We start from the raw sequence: 22,823 nt of genomic DNA, 5'->3' as shown, positions 1-22,823 counted from the left end.
CACCTTCTTCCTCTTGACAAGAGATTCAACTTCTTTCGTAAACCACGGTTCCCTCACTTGACCACTTCATCCCTGCCTGACAGGTACATACTGATCAAGCAAATGCAGTAGCTGTTCCTTGAACAAGCTCCACAATTCCATCTATCCCCCTGCGGTTTCTGTTCCCATCCTATGCATCCTAAATCTTGCCTAATCGCATCATAATTGCCTTTTCCCCAGGTAAAGCTCTTGCTCTTTAGTATGTACCTATCCCTTTCCATCACTAAAGTAAATGTAACCAAGTTGTGATCACTATCACCGAAGTGTTCACCTCCCTTCAAATCTAACAGCTGGCCTGGTTCATTACCCAGTACCAAATCCAATGTGGCCTCACCTCTTGTTGGCCTATCCACATACTGTGTCAGGAAATCTTCCTGCACAAATTTGACAAAAACTGACCAATCTAATGTACTTGAACTATAGCGTTTCCAGTCAATATTTGGAAAGTTCAAGTCCCTCGTAACAACTACCCTGTTGCTTTCATTCTTATCCAGAATTATCTTTGCAATCCTATCCTCTATATCTCTGGAACCCTTTGGAGGCCTATAGAAAACCCCCGACAGGGTGACCTCTCCTTTCCTGTTTCTAACCTCAGCCAATACTACCTCAGTAGACGAGTTCTCATCAAACTTCCTTTCTGCCACCTTACTGTCCCTGACTAACAATGTCACATCTCCCTCTCTTTTACCCCCTTTCCTGTTCTGACTGAAACATCTAAACCCTGGAACCGGCAGCAGCTATTCCTATCTCTGCTCTATCCATGTATCTGAAATGGCCACAACTCATGCTACAAGTTCACCCACCTTATTCCAGATGCTCCTGGCGTTGAAGTAGACACACTTCAAATCACCTTTCTTCTTGCCAGTTCACACTTGCAACCCTGAAACCTTATTTATGATCTCACTACTCTCATCCTCCTGTACGCTGGAGCTACAATTTAGGTCCCCATTCCCCTGCTGAATTAGTTGAAATCCTCCCGAAGAGCATTAACAAATTTCCCCCCAAGGATATTGGTACCCCTCTGGTTCAGGTGTAGATCATTCTGTTTGTACTCCAGAATGAGCCCCAATTATCCAGTTATCTGAATCCCTCCCTGCAGCACTATCCATGGAGCCATGTGTTTAACACCCCCTCTCTCTCTGTTGATGCCTTGCTACCATGTGGCATGGGTAAAATACCAGAGATAACAACTCTTTGTTCTAGCTCTAATCTTCTCCCTAAACTCCCTGAATTTCTGCCTTACATCCTCATCCCTTTTCCTAACTATGTTTTTGGTACTTATGTGGACCACAACTTTGGGCTGCTCTGCTGCCTCCATAAAGGATCCAGAAAACACGATCCAAGACATCATGAACCCAGACACGTGGCAGTCAATACACCAACAGAATCTCCTATCCGTCCCCCTAACTATGACATCCCCATTACTAAACCTCTGCTCCTCTTTCTCCCCCCCCCACCCCCCACTTCCCTTCTGAGCAACAGGGATAGACTCTGTGCCAGAGACCTGTACCCCATGGCTTACCCCAGTAAGTCCATCCCCCCTCCCAACAGTATCCAAAATGGTACACTTGTTATTGAAGGGAACAGCCATAGGAGATCCCTGTACTGTCTGCCAGTTCCCTTTCTGTCCCCTGACTGTAACCCATCTGCCTTTTCCCTCTACCTCAGGTGAGACTACCTCCATGTAGCTCCTCTCAATTACCCCCTCAACTTCTCAAATGATCCGAAGTTCACCCAGCTCCAGCTCCAATTCCTTAATGTGGTTTTCGAGGAGCTGGAGTTGGGTGCACTTACTGCAGATCCAGTCAGCAGGGACACTAGTGGTGATTCTCACCTCCCACATTCTACAGGAGGAGCATTCAACTGCACTAACCTCCATTCCCATTGTTTTAAAATCCCAAAGAGCCTATTGAAAAATAAAACTAGTAACCTTACCAATTCGATGCACAGAAACCTTTTGTTTGGTTAGAGGTGGAGGATTTGTGGGGGACACTACTTAGGTAGTGTTTTGGGTAAAGCAGCTGCCCAAATATATTCACTTACTCAGCAGTCCTGTGTCCACTCCTGCTCAGTATGCCCTCCACCTATGCACAAGGTAAGTCTTTAAACAATTAATTTACCTTCCTGGCAGCCCCCTGGTCCTCACTCCCACTTAGTTGCAGACAATGAGGACTACAGATGCTGAAAGCCAGACTCAATAGATGTGAAGCTGGAAAAGCACTTCAGGTCAGACAGCATCTGTGGAATAGGAAAGTCAATGTCTCAGGCTGAAACCCTTCGTCAGGACTGGGGAGGGGGAGGGAACCCAGAAGGAGATAGAGGAAGGGGTGTATGGCTGGGGGAAGAGTAGGTGGAATGGTGATAGGTGGATGCAGGTAAGGGGTTATCATTATTGGTCACTGGGAAGGCTGGAACGGATAGATGAATAGGAAAATATTCAGACAGCATCCGAGGAGCAGGAAATTTACAGACGCACATGACAAACTGCTAATCAAAAAAAAAGCTTCAGCCTTTTTCCATGTAAACTCAGTTAATGATTTCTATTCAAATATTATTAAGCAACAAATTAATCTAAAATTAGTTGTTCTCAATACTGTGGTTCACCACAACTCACTACACAAAAATTCTTCCTTATGTCCCCTTGTAACTCTTCACCAAAAGTGTAAATCGTTGATGCCTAGTCTATGTGTTAGCAATGAAATAAACAGCTTTTCTTTATGTCATTTTCTAAACCTGCCATAATCTCAACCTTTCCAACCTAATCTTGCAGTTAAAATCCCTCAACCCTGGAACTTGTCTCGTAAAGTCTGTGCACCCTGTCAAGCACCCTCACATTTTTCTAAAGTGTGGTCGCCAGAACTGATGTAGTGCTCTAATTATGATCTAATCTGAGATTTACATCGGTTTGGCATCACCTTTCTGAGTTTGTATTCAGTACCTCAAAGACCAAAGTCCCATTGTTTTTATTTCCCAATTGCTCACTTAATTGTTAATTCCAAATATTAACATGCCTGAACTTTATGATAACCTTGTGTGGCCTTATTTTTTTTTCAAATGTTAGAACAATAGAAGTGGCCTTCATGGGTGGGAATAAGCTCCCACAGAAACAGGACTTTTTTTAGTTCCAGCTTTCAGTAGTAGTTGCTGGGGTCTCGAAGCTGGATGTGAAAGCTATTTTTCCTCTCTCTGTTTCAGCTAAAAGCTGAGGTTCTCTTCCTGCTGCTGGAATTGCATGTGAGACAATTTTGTTTTACTGAATTTGCTTTTGCCAAAAGTGTGCTAATGGTATGTTACTGTATTGGAACAGTTACTGTTAGGCAGTTCAATAATCTATTATTCTGTTAAGCTTTCCAATTGAGTTGTTATATTAATTCTTCCTTTGGCATTTTAACTATAGTGTATGAATAAATTATATTTTGCTTCAGGCCTGGTAGTTTGACCAATCAAATTGCATTTGGAATGCAACATCTGGCACTTGCTTTAAAGGAAGGAAATGTTAGGGTCTTTGCATATTTTGAGGGGATCTGGTCTGGTCCATAACAACCTCAAGCTCCCTCTGTTCCTGTGTACTATTTTGAGCAGCCATTTAGCCAAATTACCACTCCCTATCACTTCACGCTTTCTTATATTAACTTCCGATTGCCCATTACCTCACATTCTGCTGGCCTATAAATGCCCTGTGTAAGCAATTTGTATCATCATCTCTGTCAGACATACCTCCAAGTTTGGTGTCATTACAAAATTTTGAATGTTATTTTGTGTTCCAATATCCAAGTTACAAGATCACAGGGTTATAGTAGTAACCTTTTGGAAAAGCGACTAACTCCCATCTTCCAGTCAGAAAAGTATCCATTTCACACAACTTGCTCTTTTCTGATCTGAAGTTACTGTTTTATCCAAGCTGACAGTGAACCTTCTATTTCAGGAACCTCTACTGTGCAGATTGTTTTACCTCAGCAACTTGGGGTGCAAGCCATCAGGATCAACTGACTTATGAGTTCAGAGGGAGGATGTCCTGGAGAGGATACTATCAGTTTGCACTCCATCTGTGACTTTCACCCTCTCCATTCTGCTGATACTTTGTCAGCATCCTTTCCTTAGCAACACCAATACAAAAGCACTCATTAGTTACTTGAGCCTTGTCCTGCATTACCCCGTTGTTCCTAATCAGCCTCACCCTACTTTTTACTGCCTAGTTGATAGTTACATATTTGTGAAAAAAAATTTAGATTCCCTTTTATGTATTCTCCATCTCTTTGCCAATTTCTTCATTACTTTCTCTTAACCTTTTTTATTCTTGAGTTACATAAATGATTTGGATGTGAGCATAAGAGGTACAGTTAGTAAGTTTGCAGATGACACCAAAATTGGAGGTGTAGTGGACAGCAAAGAGGGTTACCTCAGATTACAACAGGATCTTGACCAGATGGGCCAAAGGGCTGGGAAGTGGCAGATGGAGTTTAATTCAGCTAACTGTGAGGTGCTGCATTTTGGGAAAGTAAATCTTAGCAGGATTTATACACTTAATGGTAAGGTCCTAGGGAGTGTTGCTGAACAAAGAGACCTTGGAGTGCAGGGTCATAGTTCCTTGAAAGTGGAGTTGCGGGTTGATAGAATAGTGAAGAAGGCGTTTGGTATGCTTTCCTTTATTAGTCAGAGTATTGAGTACAAGAGTTGGGAGGTCATGTTGCGGCTGTACAGGACATTGGTTAGGCCACTGTTGGAATATTGTGTGCAGTTCTGGTCTCCTTCCTATTGGAAATATGTTGTGAAACTTGAAAGGGTTCAGAAAAGATTTACAAGGATGTTGCCAGGGTTGGAGGATCTGAGCTACAGGGAGAGGCTGAACAGGCTGGGGCTGTTTTCCCTGGAGCGTTGGGGTGACCTTATAGAGGTTTACAAAATTATGAGAGGCATGGATAGGATAAATAGGCAAAGTCTTTCCCCTGAGGTCGAGGAGTCCAGAACTAGAGGGCATAGGTTTAGGGTGAGAGGGGAAAGATATAAAAGAGACCTAGGGGCAACTTTTTCACGCAGAAGATGGTACGTGTGTGGAATGAGCTGCCAGAGGAAGTGGTGGAGGCTGGTACAATTGCAACATTTAAGAGGCATTTAGATGGGTGTATGAACAGGAAGGGTTTGGAGGGATATGGGCCGGGTGCTGGCAGGTGGGACTAGATTGGGTTGGAATATCTGGTCGGCATGGACGGGTTGGACCGAAGGGTCTGTTTCCGTGCTGTACATCTTTATGACTCTATGATTCTATGAGATGTGTTCAGTATGTTATGTTGTCTATGTTGTCTATCCTTAGTTACTCTTGAACTGATTGACTCTGATTCTGACTCTTAATTCCCCTTTGAAATGGCCTAGAGAGTTTTTGTTTTGGATCTAGAGTCTGGAGTAATTCCAGATTGGATAAGGACATAGAATGGAATATAGGTCAAACAATGACCCATTTGGCTCTTTGAGTCTGCTCTGTTATTCAGTATGATCATGGCTGATCATTCAATTCAATACAGTGTCATACTTTCTTCTAACATGCACTGACTGCTTTGGTCCTGTGAAATATATTTACATTTTCCTGAAATCTCCTCTATTTTGGACTCAACCACATTTCTGTGGTAGAGAATTCTTCAGGATCACCATTCTCTCGGTGAACAAATTTGTCTTCATTTGTCCTAAAAAGTCGACCCCTTACGCTTCGACTGTGACCCAGGACAGTTGATTTCCTCTAGAAAAGAGCATAGTGATTCAGGTGGGTTTTCACATCAGTCAGCTGGTTAAATGGTAACCCTTAAACAAGCTTTTAGCATCACATTTTAATGAATTAAAATTTCTCCATTTGCCATGGTGCAGAACATTAGCCTGAGTCCCTATATGTGTAGTCAGTGACATTATTATCACATCATTGCCTCCCCCATTACCATGTTTAACCTGTTTCACACTTGAAGAATTAACCTTATATCATTTACATATCCTCTTTAATTTTGTTTCATCATTTTCTTTCTCTCTCTCACATTCATGGAAGTCCTGTCTGTGCTTTCCTAAGCTTTTATCCTTGTTAGAATGTCTGCAGCCTGGATTTGAAATATTTTCCGAAAGATCCCCCATTGTTTCAATGCAGATTTTTGTATCAATTTTGCTTCATTCAATTTGACTTTGGCAAGATCCTGCCACAGTTGAAACTTTATTGCTGGAACAGCACAGCAGGTCAGGCAGCATCCAGGGAACAGGAGATGCGACGTTTCGGGCACAGGCCCTTCTTCAGGAATGAGCAGAGAGTGTTCAGCAGGAGAAGATAAAAGGTAGGGAGGAGGGACTTGGAGGAGGGGCGTCGGAAATGTGATAGGTGGAAAGAGGTCAAGGTGAGGGTGATAGGTCGGAGTAGGATGGAGGCGGAGAGGTCAAGAAGAAGACTGCAGATCAGGAAGGCGGTGCCGGGCTGGAGGGATTCGGCTGAGACAAGGTGGGGGGAGGGGGGATGAAGAAACTGGTGAAGTCCAAGTTCATCCCCTGTGGTTGGAGGGTTCCCAGTCAGAAGATAAGACGCTCCTCCTCCGACCGTCGGGTTGTTGTGGTTTGGCGGTGGATGAGTCCAATGACCTGCATATCCTCGGTGGAGTGGGAGGGGGAGTTGAAATGCTGTGCTACAGGGTGGTTGGGTTGGTTCGTCCGGGTGGCCTAGAGGTGCTCTCTGAATCGCTCCGCAAGTAGGCGGCCTGTCTCCCCAATATAGAGGAGGCCACACCGGCTGCAGCGGATGCAGTAGATGATGTGGGTGGAGGTGCAGGTGAATCTGTGGCGGATATGGAAGTTTCCTTTGGGGCCTTGGAGAGAAGTGAGGGGGGAGGTGTGGGCGCAAGTGTTGCACCTCCTGCGGTTGCAAGGGAAGGTGCCGGGAGTGGAGATTGGGTCGGTGGGGGGTGTGGATCTGACAAGGGAGTCGCGGAGGGAGTGGTCTCTACGGAAAGCTGATAGGGGAGGGGAGGGAAATATATCCTTGGTGCTGGGGTCTGTTTGGAGGTGGCGGAAGTGACGGCGGATGATGCGCTGTACATGGAGATTGGTGGGGTGGTAGGTGAGGACCAGTGGGGTTCTGTCCTGGTGGCGGTTGGAGGGGCGGGGCTCAAGGGCGGAGGAGCGGGAAGTGGAGGAGATGCGGTGGAGGGCACCATCGACCACGTCGGGGGGGAAATTGCGGTCCTTGAAGAAGGAGGCCATCTGTGTTGTACGTATTTTGAACTGGTCCTCCTGGGAGCAGATGCGGCGGAGACGAAGACCTCACTTTCTCCTCGAAGATCCTGCCACACCCCATTCAAAATAACTCTTTTCTCAGTCTATTCCATTGCAATTTGAAAGCTAATGTTACCCAAATAACCTCTTAGATACATGGTCAACTTGCCCCAACTCATTTCCCAGGCTGGATCCAGAAATTCCTCTTTCCTGATTGGACAAACAGCATACAGTTCCTGAACATTTTTCAGAAATACCTCACGTTCTTATTCTTTATGTTAACGTTATTGCAATTGGTGTTTGGGAAATGAAACCTCAATTCAATTATTTAGTCTCGGTTTTGATCATTCTTCATAATTATCATCTTTGGTTCTGAGTCAAATTTACAGTCATATATATCAAGTCATAGAATCAATATTCCTAATCTGTAGAAGCAAGCCATTGGGCCCATCGAGTCCACACCGATCCTCCGAAGAGAATTCCACTCACACCAACCCCATCCATCCTATGCCTGTAACCCTACATTTTCCTAGCCTGCACATTGCTGGATGCTATGGGCAATTTAGTATGGCCAATTCATCTAATCTGTACATCTTTGAGCTGTGGGAAGAAATCCGAGCACCTGGAGGCAAGGCACAGTGAGAATATGCAAAACCCACACAGACAGTGGCCTGAGGCTGTAATCAAACCCAGACTCCTGGTGCTGTGAGGCAACAGCGCTAACCACTGAGTCACTGCACCACCCTGTATGAAATGTCCTGTACTTGAAGATAAGGAATTTCCAGATTTTACGTAGCTAACAGTTAAAGAGTTAAAAAGATTTAATTATGTATGACACAATAAACAATATAGAGTTTTAATATTCTGTTTGTTGTTGTTGCACGGATTGTGATTAAAGTTGTACACTATGTCTCACTGAAGCTTCCTTCCTCCCAGCCATCCTCTGTCTGGCAGCTCCAGTACGCACACAATTTTTATTCTGGAGTCACACATTCCAACATTAAAATGGGGGCACTCTGATAAGAGAGTTGGAAATTATTGGTATGTGTGGCAGATAATTTCATTGTATAATTCAATGTGTTTACTTCACAGGTGATATCTTCCCTTCTGCTCCTGTCTGGCCAGTGCCATTGCTTGTGACCATTTGTCTTCTACTTGTAGCCATTTCTGCTTTGATTTGTTGGAATGTGAAACAACATCAACGTGTAAAAGGTATGTTCTCAGTGTAACCGTGATGAGGAACAATGTCGTTACAGGCCTGGAATGCCCCTGAGGATTCTTCTTATCTCCTGCTCTAATCTTGGGAGGTCTGGAGGAACCTTTGGAAAACAGGTTGATACTTGTTTCAGTGGGGTATCTGCCTGTCTTTCAATAAAGTTTAGTTCCAGATAAGAAGAACCCTGTGGAATTTCAGGATGACAGGGCTATACTAGAAAAATGTTAAAACCCAGTCATGATGGCAACTACTCAAACTGCAAGCTATCCCACAAATTAAAGTCCCAGAGCCAGAAAAGTGATGAGTGTGTCACAGGTAAGTAGGACAGTGAAGAAAGCATTTGGTATGCTTGCCTTTATTGGTCAGAGCATTGATTATCGAATTTGGGAAGCCATGTTGCAGCTGCACAGGATATTAGTTAGGCCACTACTGTGTGCAGTTCTGGTCTCCCTGTTATAAGAAAGATGTTGTGAAACTTGAAAGGGTTTAAAAACTATTTACAAAGATGTTGCCAGGGTTGAAGGGTTTGAACAAAGCAGAGAGGCTGAATAGACTGGGACTATATTCCCTGGAGCGTCGAAGGCTATGGGGTGACCTTATAGAGATTTATAAAATCATGAGGGGCATGGATAGGGTAAAGAGACAAGATATTTTTCCCATGGAAAGGGAGTCAAAAACTAGAGGGCAACAGTTTAAGTGAGAGGGGGAAAATTTTAAAAGGTCCTAAGGGCATTTCATTTCACGTAGAGGGTGGTGCGTGTATGAATGAGCCACCAGAGGAAGTGGTGGAGGCGGGTACAATTACAACATTTAAAAGAAATCTGGATCGGTATATGAATAGGAAGTGTTTGGAGGGATATGGGCCAAATGCTAGCAAATGAGACGAGGTTTTTTCAGATATCTGGCTGGCATGGACGAGTTGGACCAAAGGGTTTGTTTCCATGATATGAGTGCAGGAGGGTATTTTGATGAGAGGAATGGTCTTGTGGATAGATAGGAAAACGCTTGACAAAGAAGTTGTTGAGGTGATCATGGGAAGGGAGCCTCCAAGAGCAGATATCAGAAGAAGGAATTCCACTTCTCCCTTCATTCATGCAAGCCATTCATCCAAGGTCTGCTGGCTCCATAGCCCTGACCTCCAACTACTGCTATCGATTAAGGTGAGGGTATTAGGCTGCCAAAGCTCTTGTCCACACTTAGTGAAATTGAGGACAGGACAAAGGAAGGGCAACAGAAAGGCCAACTGGGTAATATTGCAACAAAACACCCTTTCCCAACAATACCTCCACCTGCAAACTTGCTGGTACATTTCAATATTACTTATTTGGGCTGGTGTTGGAGTTGGGGTGGGTGAACCTCGAAGGAAAAATATAAAGGATTACTTGCAACTCCCAATTGTCTATGGAATAGAAAACTCTTCTAAATTTTCAGAATTTGTGATAAGTCATTCATGTTTCGAGCCCACTGACAAATTCTGAAGAAGGATCAAAACGTGACTCAAAATTAACTCTACTTTCACTCCACAGACGCTGCCAGACCTACTGAATATCACCAGCAGTTTGTGTTATGCGTGACTGCTATGTCACTTAAATCTCTTCCAAATCTCTTAGTGGGCGGCATGGTGGCATAGTGGTTAGCACTGCTGCCTCTCAGCGCCTGAGACCCGGGTTCAATTCCCACCTCAGGCGACTGGCTGTGTGGAGTTTGCACGTTCTCCCCATGTCTGCGTGGGTTTCCTCCGGGTGCTCTGGTTTCCTCCCACAGTCCAAAGATGTGCAGGTCAGGTGAATTGGCCATGCTAAATTGCCCGTAGTGTTAGGTAAGGGGTAAATGTAGGGGTATGGGTGGGTTGCGCTTCGGCGGGTCGGTGTGGACTTGTTGGGCCGAAGGGCCTGTTTCCACACTGTAATGTAATATAATGTAATCTAAAAAAACTAGAATTGTAAATGAGATCAAATAAACAGTTGAAATGTACCAGTTTGCATTTTCATTTGACCTGTAGATACATTCAGTATCAATTCACATTATTGGTAGTTACATTTCAATTTAACAGTTTGATAGCAGTAATTATGCCCAAATCTTTCACTTGTCAATCATGAAAGCTAAACTTGAGCTACTTATGATATTGTAAACTAGCCCACAATAATACAACCTACTGTAAAGGAAAATTTATTAATTTTGCTGTTGCTTCATACTTATTTTAGTCTCCTTCCTATCGGAAGGATGTTGTGAAACTTGAAAGGTTTCAGAAAAGATTTACAAGGAGGTTGCCAGGGTTAGAGGATTTGAGCTACAGGGAGAGGCTGAATAGGCTGGGACAGTTTTCCCTGGAGCATCAGAGGCTAGGGGTGACCTTATGGAGGTTTATAAAAGCATGAGGGGCATGGATAGGGTAAATAGACAAAGTCTTTTCCTTGGGGTGGAATAGTCCAGAACTAGAGGGCATAGGTTTAGTGTGAGAGCGTAAAGATATGAAAGAGACCTAAGGCGCAACCTTTTCACTCCGAGGGTGGTACGTGAATGGAATGAGCTGTCAGAAGAAGTGGTGGAGGCTGGTACAATTGCAACATTTAAAATGCAGTTAGATGGGGATATGATTTGGGAAGGTTTGGAGCGATATGGGCCAAGTGCTGGCAAAAGAGACTAGAGTAGGTTAGGATATCTGGTCGGCATGGATGGGTTGGACCAAAGGGTCTGTTTCCATGCTGTACATCTCTATGACTATATGACTCTGCAATTTTGTGATTCCCTCCCGGATATCTGTTATTCTGCATGTAAACCACCCCAAAACCCTTGATAAGATTCCAGTCTGTAATTCACTCTGGGGTATCTGTTATTCTGTATATAAACCGCCCTAAACCCATTGATTTGATTCCACTTCCTCTCATGTTAAGCTCATGTTCCCAAAACAATCATGTTGCAATGTAATAATATCCAGTTAGAAACCTGCCCTCCCTCAGGGACAAAACCTCCCTGGGTCTGGAAGTGTGGACTGGACAGAGAACGGGGATTTTCGTCTGTCACTGAGTTAGTTTGGAAATCTGTGCTGCACATGGACATTTCCCCACATTATATTTAGTTTCTATGTGTGGGTGTGTGTGATGGAGAGAGTTTAAACTGAGTATAACTCTGCATCTCTGATTAGGGATTCCCTGTCCTTATTTGACTGCAACATCATAGAAAGTGTGAGCATCTGCCTGTTTCTCTCCCATCTTTCAGAGCACATGGGAACCTTCACATACAGCAGCTGAATCCTGTCTGGCTCAGCTCATTTTTGAGTTGGTCCAAGGTGGGTACTTTCTCCTCTGCTTTCTCCCCTCTCGTATCCCTTTGGTCTGTCTATAAATCACCCAATCCCCTCAATTTGACTGCAGTCTGCAGCTCACTCCTGAGTACCTGTTATTCTACGCATAATCGTCCTGAATCCCCTTGATAAAATTCCAATCTGTAACTGACTTTCAATTTTAAGGGACTCTGTAAATTAGCCACCTCAATCCTTTGATTAGATTCCAGTCTGTATCACACTCCTGGGTATCTGTTAGTCTATATATTAACCATCCAATTCAAACCCTGATAAAATTGCCCATAGTGTTCAGGGATGTGTAGGTGAGATACATTAGTCAGGGGTAAATGTGGGGAAATATTGGGTTATTCTTCTGAGGGTCAGTGTGGTCTTGTTGGGCTGAAGGGCTTGTTTCCCCACTGTCGGGATTATATGAATCACCCGGAACCCCCTCGATTAGATTCCAATGTGTAACTCACTTCCATGTATGTGTGACTCGCATGTTTCAAAAACACCCCAAACCCTTCAATTCTATTCCACTTGATGGAGTTTAATTTAGATAAACGCGAGGTGCTGCATTTTGGGAAAGCACATTTTAGCACGACATATACACTTAATGGTAAGGTCCGAGGGAGAGTTGCTGGAGAAAGAGACTTTGAAGTGCAGGTTCATAGCTCCTTGAAAGTAGAATGGCAGGTGGATAAGATAATGAAGGCAGCGTTTGGTATGCTTTCCTTTATTGGTCAGAGTTTTGAGCATAGGCATTTAGAGGTCATGTTGCGGCTGGACAGGACATTGGTTAGGCCATTGTTGGAATATTGCATGTAATTCTGGTCTCCTCCCTAACGGAAGGATGTTGTGAAACTTGAAAGGGTTCAGAAAAGATTTACAAGGAGGTTGTCAGGGTTGGAGGATGGTGGAGGCTGGTACAATTGCAACATTTAAAATGCAGTTAGATGGGTATATGAATGGGAAGGTTTGGAGGGATATGGGCCAAGTGCTGGCAAAACACACTACAGTAGATTAGGATATCTGGTCGGCATGAACGGGTTGGACCAAAGCGTCTGTTTCCATGCTGTACATCTCTATGGCTATCTCTAATATTAAAATCCATTGGATTTTGGAAGCTAATCTTGCGCTCCACACATAACTTGCTATCAGTAATGTGCCAGCATAAAGTACCCTGTACATAGTTTCTGAATAGAGTAAAGAATAGGGAAATAGAATGAACATTCCATAATTCTCACTTATTCATATTATTTAATTATTAATCCTTTCTATTTCTGAAGCTCCCAAAATTCCCAACAAACAGCTCATCATTTTGCTGCTTATTTCCTTATTGATTTCAACATTGATCACACCTGCTCCATGGATCTGTCTCTTTGTATCTGGAATTTGTCCACAGTCTTTCCCTATTGATATTGATCTGGATAATTTATGTACCTCACCTACCATTTCCAAGTACTCTATAACATTTACTCAATTATCCTGGAAATGACTTATCTGTTGTGTCCAGCGGGGAGATAGTGACACAAAGGCAATGTCTCGGGCTGGTTCAAATGTCCCCATGGCAACTGGTAGAATTTAAATTCATTAAAAAAATGGAATTAACTGAAAGTATGTCTCATTATTGAAGATCACAAACTATCACTACATGCTTTAAAAACCCATCTAGTTCATAAAAGAACAGAAAGAAAATGTTAGTGTCGGAGGGTGGGGTGTGTTGAAGAAGAGAAGAACAAAATATTCCACTTTAAGATGCTGAGAAATTATGAAACTTTATTGTCAAGAGGTTTCAGCTGATTTTGTACACAAATATCAGAAACTTAACCTGACATAGAACCAACAAGTACAAGGACAAATGATACATTGCCAGTTATTGCAAGGAGATTGTCTTAAGAACCTGAGGAAGCCTTGCGGTGAATCCCACTAGGTCAGATATTACCTCTCACTGAAGATATTGAAACATAGTCACATGTCATTATATGGACACACTCATTCTGTTACATAAACACATGCACATGCATTCATTCACTCAACCTTCGTGCACCAATTTCAATCACCCTCACACAAACAATAAATGTCACAAAGTTCTGACACACAAACACATTGTCACACCTACTACAAACACACTCTGACATGCACTCACATATTCTCAAGGAGAAAGTAAGGTCTGCAGATGCTGGAGATCAAAGTTGAAACTTTATTGCTGGAACAGCACAGCAGGTCAGGCAGCATCCAGGGAACAGGAGATTCGACGTTTCGGGCACAGGCCCTTCTTCAGGAATGAGCAGAGAGTGTTCAGCAGGAGAAGATAAAAGGTAGGGAGGAGGGACTTGGAGGAGGGGAGTTGGAAATGTGATAGGTGGAAAGAGGTCAAGGTGAGGGTGATAGGTCGGAGTAGGGTGGAGGCGGAGAGGTCAAGAAGAAGACTGCAGGTCAGGAAGGCGGTGCCGGGCTGGAAGGATCCGGCTGAGACAAGGTGGGGGGAGGGGGGATGAAGAAACTGGTGAAGTCCAAGTTCATCCCCTGTGGTTGGAGGGTTCCCAGTCGGAAGATAAGACGCTCCTCCTCCGACCGTCGCGTTGTTGTGGTTTGGCGGTGGATGAGTCCAATGACCTGCATATCCTCGGTGGAGTGGGAGGGGGAGTTGAAATGCTGTGCCACAGGTTGGTTGGGTTGGTTCGTCCGGGTGGCCCAGAGGTGCTCTCTGAATCGCTCCGCAAGTAGGCGGCCTGTCTCCCCAATATAGAGGAGGCCACACCGGCTGCAGCGGATGCAGTAGATGATGTGGGTGGAGGTGCAGGTGAATCTGTGGCGGATATGGAAGTTTCCCCTGGGGCCTTGGAGAGAAGTGAGGGGGGAGGTGTGGGCGCAAGTGTTGCACCTCCTGCGGTTGCAAGGGAAGGTGCCGGGAGTGGTGGTTGGGTCGGTGGGGGGTGTGGATCTGACAAGGGAGTCGCGGAGGGAGTGGTCTCTACGGCAATAGCCGCAGACGCCGCCGACGATGACGTCACTTCCGCCCCCACCGACCTCGCAACCTTCATGATCGCGGCCCAAACAACCGCCTCCGGAATCGCCGCACAGACAACCTGCTCTGCGATCGTCATGAAGACAATCACCAACAGATTGGCGACCTCCGCGGCTACGGGGAAGAACTCTGTCTGCGTGGTCGCCGCAGCTACTTCCGCCCCCAGTGACGTCAGCAATCTACGTTTGGACCACATCGCCGCATGTGTCTCCGCCCCCCCGCCGCGTTCCGTCACCACGCCTGACCCCGCCCCCCCGCCGCGTTCCGCCACCACGCCTAACTCCGCCCCCCGGCCGAGTTCCGTCACCGCGCCTAACCCCGCCCCCAAGCCGCGTTCCGCCACCACGCCTAACTCCGCCCCCCGGCCGAGTTCCGTCACCGCGCCTAACCCCGCCCCCACGCCGCGTTCCGTCACCGCGCCTAACTCCGCCCCCCGGCCGAGTTCCGTCACCGCGACTAACCCCGCCCCCCCGCCGGTCTCTATCACCATGTCCAACTCCGCCCCCAAGCCGACCTCTGTCCCCGCCCCCAGGCCTAACCCCGCCCCCGCATCCAGCTCCAGCCCCACACCAGGTCCTAGCTCCCAGCCCTGCCGTGTGTTCACCATCCCTCCAGACTTGCCCCTCTCTGAGGATGAAAGATCAGTCCTCAGCAGAGGTCTCACCTTCGTTCCCACACGTTCTCGGGTCAATGAATTCAATACACGGAGTGACACCGAACAATTCTTCCGCCGCCTTCGCCTCCGTGCCTTCTTCTTCAATCAAGACTCTCGCCCACCCTCTAACGACCCCTTCTCCCACCTCCAACACACCCCGTCCACCTGGACACCCCGTGCTGGCCTCCTACCTGCCCTCGACCTCTTCATAGCAAACTGCCGCCGCGATATTAACCGCTACCTGAACTCCCACACTCCCCCCACCCACTCCAACCTCTCACCCTCGGAACGCGCAGCCCTCCACTCCCTCCGTTCCAACCCCAACCTCACCATCAAACCAGCTGACAAGGGAGGCGCAGTAGTAGTTTGGCGCACTGACCTTTACACCGCTGAGGCCAAACGCCAGCTCGCAGATACCTCCTCCTACCGTCCCCTTGACCATGACCCCACCCCCCACCACCAAACCATCATCTCCCAGACCGTCCATAACCTCATCACCTCAGGGGACCTCCCATCCACCGCCTCCAACCTCATAGTCCCACAACCCCGAACCGCCCGTTTCTACCTCCTGCCCAAAATCCACAAACCTGACTGCCCCGGACGACCCATCGTCTCAGCCTGCTCCTGCCCAACCGAACTCATCTCGGCATACCTCGACACGGTCCTGTCCCCATTAGTCCAAGAACTCCCCACCTACGTTCGTGACACCACCCACGCCCTCCACCTCCTCCAGGATTTCCGCTTCCCCGGTCCCCAACGCCTCATCTTCACCATGGACATCCAGTCCCTGTACACCTCCATCCCCCATCACGAAGGACTCAAAGCACTCCGCTTCTTCCTTTCCCGCCGTACCACCCAGTACCCTTCCACCGACACCCTCCTTCGACTGACCGAACTGGTCCTCACCCTGAACAACTTTTCTTTCCAATCCTCCCACTTTCTCCAAACAAAAGGAGTAGCCATGGGCACCCGCATGGGCCCCAGCTATGCCTGCCTCTTCGTAGGGTATGTGGAACAATCCATCTTCCGCAACTACACTGGCCCCACCCCCCATCTTTTTCTTCGCTACATTGATGACTGTATCGGCGCTACCTCGTGCTCCCACGAGGAGGTTGAACAGTTCATCCACTACACCAACACCTTCCACCCCGACCTCAAATTCACCTGGACAGTCTCGGACTCCTCCCTCCCCTTCCTAGACCTTTCTGTTTCTATCTCAGGCGACCGAATCAACACGGACATCTACTACAAACCTACCGACTCCCACAGCTACCTGGACTACACCTCCTCCCATCCTGCCCCCTGTAAAAACGCCATCCCATTCTCCCAATTCCTTCGTCTCCGCCGCATCTGCTCCCAGGAGGACCAGTTCAAAATACGTACAACACAGATGGCCTCCTTCTTCAAGGACCGCAATTTCCCTCCCGACGTGGTCGACGGTGCCCTCCACCGCATCTCCTCCACTTCCCGCTCCTCCGCCCTTGAGCCCCGCCCCTCCAACCGCCACCAGGACAGAACCCCACTGGTCCTCACCTACCACCCCACCAATCTCCATGTACAGCGCATCATCCGCCGTCACTTCCGCCACCTCCAAACAGACCCCAGCACCAAGGATATATTTCCCTCCCCTCCCCTATCAGCTTTCCGTAGAGACCACTCCCTCCGCGACTCCCTTGTCAGATCCACACCCCCCACCGACCCAACCACCACTCCCGGCACCTTCCCTTGCAACCGCAGGAGGTGCAACACTTGCGCCCACACCTCCCCCCTCACTTCTCTCCAAGGCCCCAGGGGAAACTTCCATATCCGCCACAGATTCACCTGCACCTCCACCCACATCATCTACTGCATCCGCTGCAGCCGGTGTGGCCTCCTCTATATTGGGGAGACAGGCCGCCTACTTGCGGAGCGATTCAGGGAGCACCTCTGGGCCACCCGGACGAACCAACCCAACCAACCTGTGGCACAGCATTTCAACTCCCCCTCCCACTCCACCGAGGATATGCAGGTCATTGGACTCATCCACCGCCAAACCACAACAACGCGACGGTCGGAGGAGGAGCGTCTTATCTTCCGACTGGGAACCCTCCAACCACAGGGGATGAACTTGGACTTCACCAGTTTCTTCATCCCCCCTCCCCCCACCTTGTCTCAGCCGGATCCTTCCAGCCCGGCACCGCCTTCCTGACCTGCAGTCTTCTTCTTGACCTCTCCGCCTCCACCCTACTCCGACCTATCACCCTCACCTTGACCTCTTTCCACCTATCACATTTCCAACTCCCCTCCTCCAAGTCCCTCCTCCCTACCTTTTATCTTCTCCTGCTGAACACTCTCTGCTCATTCCTGAAGAAGGGCCTGTGCCCGAAACGTCGAATCTCCTGTTCCCTGGATGCTGCCTGACCTGCTGTGCTGTTCCAGCAATAAAGTTTCAACTCACATATTCTCACACAAGCATACACGCACCCACACAAATATGAGCTCACTTTCAAATATTCTTCTGTGAATCCATATTAGAGAAGAATCCCATCTCTCTTCTTACTCAAACACACACACACACATACAATTCCACACTCACCCACACACACTGATAGCCACACGCTCACACAAACTCAAGCACTCCCTCTCACACACACTGGTACATAAATCTATGGAATGCATCATTCCATTGAGGATGCTTTTTTTTATTGCTGATGCATTTTAAAATAATTTCAACAGCACACAACTTGAAGTGTGGCATTGACTAAATTCCTTTTATTGGGATAAAACAAGCCCAAATCCAAGTTAAAACTCTGAGACAATTTCTGAACAAGGCCTTACACTTGCAATAACATTAGCTGACTGACATGTCACCTTTTGTGTATTTCTATCACTCTGCCTGTTTTAAGTTTGGCAAGTTAGATAGACCCCACTGGAAACATTTAATTATCTTGGCACAGGAACTTTTAAACAGATTCTAGAATTTGCATCATACTGAATTGACACTTGCATGTCCTTTCAAACAGATTCTCCATATCCTGGCTCTGCAAAGCAAACTAACTTTTCATTAATGCAGGAATATATGAATAAAAATAGCTTTTTTCACATTTGCCCTTCTCCTGTGCTGACAGAATTCAAGAGTTAATCTTATGGCTTCTCTGTCACATTTGTGGGTATGTTCACCGAGCTGGAAAGTTGATCTGCAGAGGTTTTGTCCCCTCTCTAGGTGACCCCTTCAGTGCTTAGGATCCTCCTGTGAAGCACTGCTGTACTGTGTCTTCTGGAATTTATTTGGTCCCATTCCTGCTGGTTCTGATTGCTGGTTCCGATTGTTCATTGTAGTGGCAGGTATATTAGGTCAAGGTCTATGTGTTTGTTGATAGAGTCCGTGGATGAGTGCTATACTTCGAGAAACTTTCTGGCTCTCCTCTGTTTAGCTTGTCCTCTGATTGTTGTATTGTCCCAGCCAAATATGTGGTCCTTGTCATCTGTGTGTATGGCTACTAGGGACAGCTGGTCATGGCGTTCAGTGGCTAGTTGGTGTGCGTGAGTGCCGATTGCTAGTTGTCTGCCTGTTTGTCCCATGAGGACACTAATGGACAACACACGGCAGCACTCCTGATCTGCAAAAGGAAGAAAAAGAACATCTCCATAGAGTCTTCGCTAAAAACAGGTATCCCTGCAACTTCATCTGCATATGCCTGACAAACAACATGACGAGGATATGCCAATAGCAGCAGAGAGATGGAAGAACAGATTGGACAGCAGATCTTGGAAAGGTGCAGATGTAACAGAGTTGTTGTTGTGGGTGACTTCAATCTCCCCAATATTGATTGGAACCTCCTGAGTGCAGATAGTCTGGATGGAGCTGATTTTGTCTGGAGTGTCCAGGAAGGATTCCTGACTCAATATGTAGATCGGCCAAATAGGGGGAAAGCGATATTGGAATTGGTGCTAGGCAATAAGCCAGGCAGGTGTCAGATCTCTTGGTGGGAAAGCATTTCAGTAACAGTGACCACAACTGCTTCACTTTTACCAAAGCCATGGAGAAGGATAGGAACAGACAATAAAGGAAGATATTTAACTGGGGGAGGGAACATTATACTGCTATTAGACAGGAGCTGGGACTATAAAGTGGGAGCAATTGTTCTACAGGAAATACACAACAGAAATGTGGATACTGTTTAAGGAGCACTGGATCACTTTGGCCCACTGAGACAGGCAAGGAAGGGTAAGCTGAAGGAGCCTTAGATGACAAGAGAAGAGGAGCTTCTCGTCAAGAGGAAGAAGGAAGCTTAGTTAAGGTTGAGGAAGCAAGCATCTGCCACAGCTTTAGCGAATTACTGGGTAGCTAGGAAAGAACTCAAAAATGGACTGAGGAGAGCTAGGAGGGGGCATGACAAAGTATTGGTGGGAAATATTAGGAAAAACCAAAAGACATTTACACCTATGTGAGGAATAAGAGAATGATCAGAGAGAGGGTAGGGCTGATCAGGGATAATGGAGGGAACTTGTGCCTGGAGTCTGAAGAGGCAATGGAGGCCCTAAATGAGTTTTTTGCTTCAGTATTCACTAAAGAGAGGGACTTTGTTGATAGTGAGAACACTGTAGACCAGGTTAATAGGCTTAAACAGATTGATATTAAAGAAGTGAATGTGCTGGAAATTCCGGGAAGCATCAAAATAGATAAGTCTCCAGCGCCTGGCCAGATATATCTAAGGTGACAATGGGAAGTGAGGAATGTGATTGCTGCAACTCTGCCGATGATTTCTGCATCCTCACTCTATGGAGTAGTACTGGATGACTGAAGGGAGGTGAATGTTGTTTCTCTGTTCAAGAAACAGAATATGGAGATCCCTGGGAATTATAGACCAGTCAGTCTTACGCCTGTGGTACATAAGTTACTGGAAAGGATTATGAGAGATATGACTATTTGGAAAAACATAATTTGCTTAATGATAGTCAGCATGGCTTTGTGATGGGCAGGTCATGCTTCACAAGCCTTATTGAGTTTTTTGAGGATGTGACAATACAAGTTGACAAAGGTCGAGCAGTGGATGTGATGTACAGTAGCGCCTCGACTTACGAACTTAATCTGTTCCGGGACCCGGTTCGCGAATCAATTTTTCCCATTGTTCGGAGAGCGTAAGAATGGTTGGATGTAGCAACGAACACTGTTCACAGCGCACGCGCCAAAGAAGAACTGAATGACATCACGCGGGGTCTGAAAGCTTTTGCGTTCAACAAGCGCGTTGCAAAGCAGAACAATGAAACCATGTGGTCACACACGGGCATTTTGCATTCGTACCTTGAATTTCATATGTACGTTGAAGCAACATTTTACGTACAATCCTGTTCGTAAACCGATTTGTTCGTGAACAGGGTCGTTCGTATGTTGAGGCACTACTGTATATGGATTTCAGTCAGGCATTTGATAAGATTCCCCATGCTCGATCATACAGAAAGTTAGGAATTATGGGATACAGGGAAATGTGACTGTCTGGATACAGAATTGGCTGGCCGAAAGAAGACAGCAAGTAGTAGCGGATGGAAAGTATTCTGCCCGGAGGTCAGTGACCAATGGTGTCCCATTGGGATCTGTTTTTGGGCCTCTACTCTTAGTAGTTCTTTTACACATGACTTGGATGGAGAAGTGGAATGGTGGGTTTAAAGTTTGCCATTGACACAAAGATATGTAGTGTTGTAGACTGTGTTGAGGGCTGTTGCAGGCTACAACAAGACATTGACAGGATACAGAGCTGGGCTGAGAAGTGGCAGGTGGCATTCAAGCTGGATAAACATGAAGTGATTCATTTTGGAAATTCAAATTTGAATGTTGAACATAGGGTTAAGACTGAATTGTTGGCCATGTGAAGGAACAGCGGGATCTTGGGCTCCAAGTACATAGATCCCTCAAAGTTGCCTCCCAAGTTGATAGGTTTGTCATGAAGGGGGATTTTTTAACCGGGGATTGAGTTTAAGAGCTGCGAGGTTTTGCTGCAGCTCTAATAAAACCCTGATTAGACCACACTTGGAATAATGTGTCCACTTCTGGTCACTTCTTAAAAAAAAAGGATGTAGATGCTTCAGAGAGGGTGCAGAAGAAATTTACCAGGATACTGCTTGGATTGGAGGGCTTGTCTTATGAAGGGAGGTTGAGTAAGCTCGGGCATTTCACATTGGAGAGGAAAAAGAAGAGAGTTGACTTGATAGAGGTGTACAAGGTAATAAGAGGCATAGATGGATAGCCAGAGACTTTTCCCCAGGGCAGAAATGGCTGTCACGAGGGGTCATAATTTTAAGTTGAGTGGACGAAGGTATGGGGAGATGCAAGAGATAGATTCTTTCTGCAGAGAGTGATGGGTGCATGGAATGCACTGCCAGCGGTGGTAGTACTGTCAGAGACATGAGGGACATTTAAGTAACTGCTGGGCAAGGGTATGAGTGGCAGTAAATGGAGGCGTGTGTAGGTTAGGTTGATCTTAACGCTCAGCCCAACATTGTAGGCAAAAGGGCCTTATTGTGCTGTACTGTTCTATGTTCTATTATATCCAAGACAAAACATAATTTACAAGATTCCATGCAAAGACTGCACGAAACACTATACAGCATTGGACAAATAGGCAGACATCTAGCAATCAGCATCCATGTACACCAACTAGCCACAACCCCACGACCAGCTGTCCCTAGTAGCCACACACGCACACGACAAGGACTACAAATTTGACTGGACAGTCAGAGAATTTCTAGAAACGTGGCATTAATCCATGGACTCCATGAACAAACACAGTGACCTCTACCCAATATACCAGTCACTACAATGACCAACCGGAACTGGCAACTGGAAGCAGCAGGAACAGACCCAAATAAATTCAAGAAGACGCAGTACAACAGTGCTTTACAGGAGGCTCCAAAACACTGAAGATGTCACTTAGAGACGGAATGAAACATCTGCAAATGAACTTCCCAGCTCAGCGAACATACCCACAACTATGACAACCGACACCCGAGCTATAAATCTTTATGCAAACCTTGGAGGCTTCTCTGTTCCTGCACCCAGTGTAGCATTGTACCTTGTTCCTCCTCAGTTTAATATCTGAAAAGCTTCAGTACAGATCTCGCTGTATTTCATCTGCAGGAGGCTGAGAGTAGATAATGTACAACGTGTGAGATGTGTTTTAACTTGCAAAGTTGGAATGAAAGATTCAGAAGGTGTCAGTCATTCAGTCATTTTTGGTTTGTTCATGGCAACCATTTCTTGTTAGCACAGTACTAACACTGAATTTCTAAACAGACAAAGGCAAGAAAGAGGGGCAAACTGGGAGTCCATGTGTATTTGAGTGCAGTGTAGATTTGCCAGAATGGTGAAGGGAGTAAAATGACGCAAACT

The 22,823-nt window shown here is 46.2% G+C and overlaps 1 protein-coding gene across 1 annotated transcript in view; it reads left to right on the top strand.

Moving 5' to 3' along the window:
- The window catches only part of LOC122541189 (butyrophilin subfamily 1 member A1-like), a 104,936-nt gene that overhangs the window by 34,461 nt on the left and 47,652 nt on the right, over nucleotides 1-22,823 (top strand). The window contains exon 6 of the mRNA XM_087979187.1: nucleotides 8,365-8,484. Coding sequence (XP_087835313.1) covers nucleotides 8,365-8,484 — 120 coding nt within the window. The remainder of the gene's footprint in view (nucleotides 1-8,364; nucleotides 8,485-22,823) is intronic.

The sequence above is a fragment of the Chiloscyllium plagiosum genome, unplaced genomic scaffold (assembly GCF_037043375.1).
Source record: "Chiloscyllium plagiosum isolate Xiang-an unplaced genomic scaffold, Cpla_swu_hap1 HiC_scaffold_35, whole genome shotgun sequence".
Lineage (NCBI taxonomy): Eukaryota > Metazoa > Chordata > Chondrichthyes > Orectolobiformes > Hemiscylliidae > Chiloscyllium > Chiloscyllium plagiosum.
This window is presented reverse-complemented; position numbering and strand designations above follow the sequence as displayed.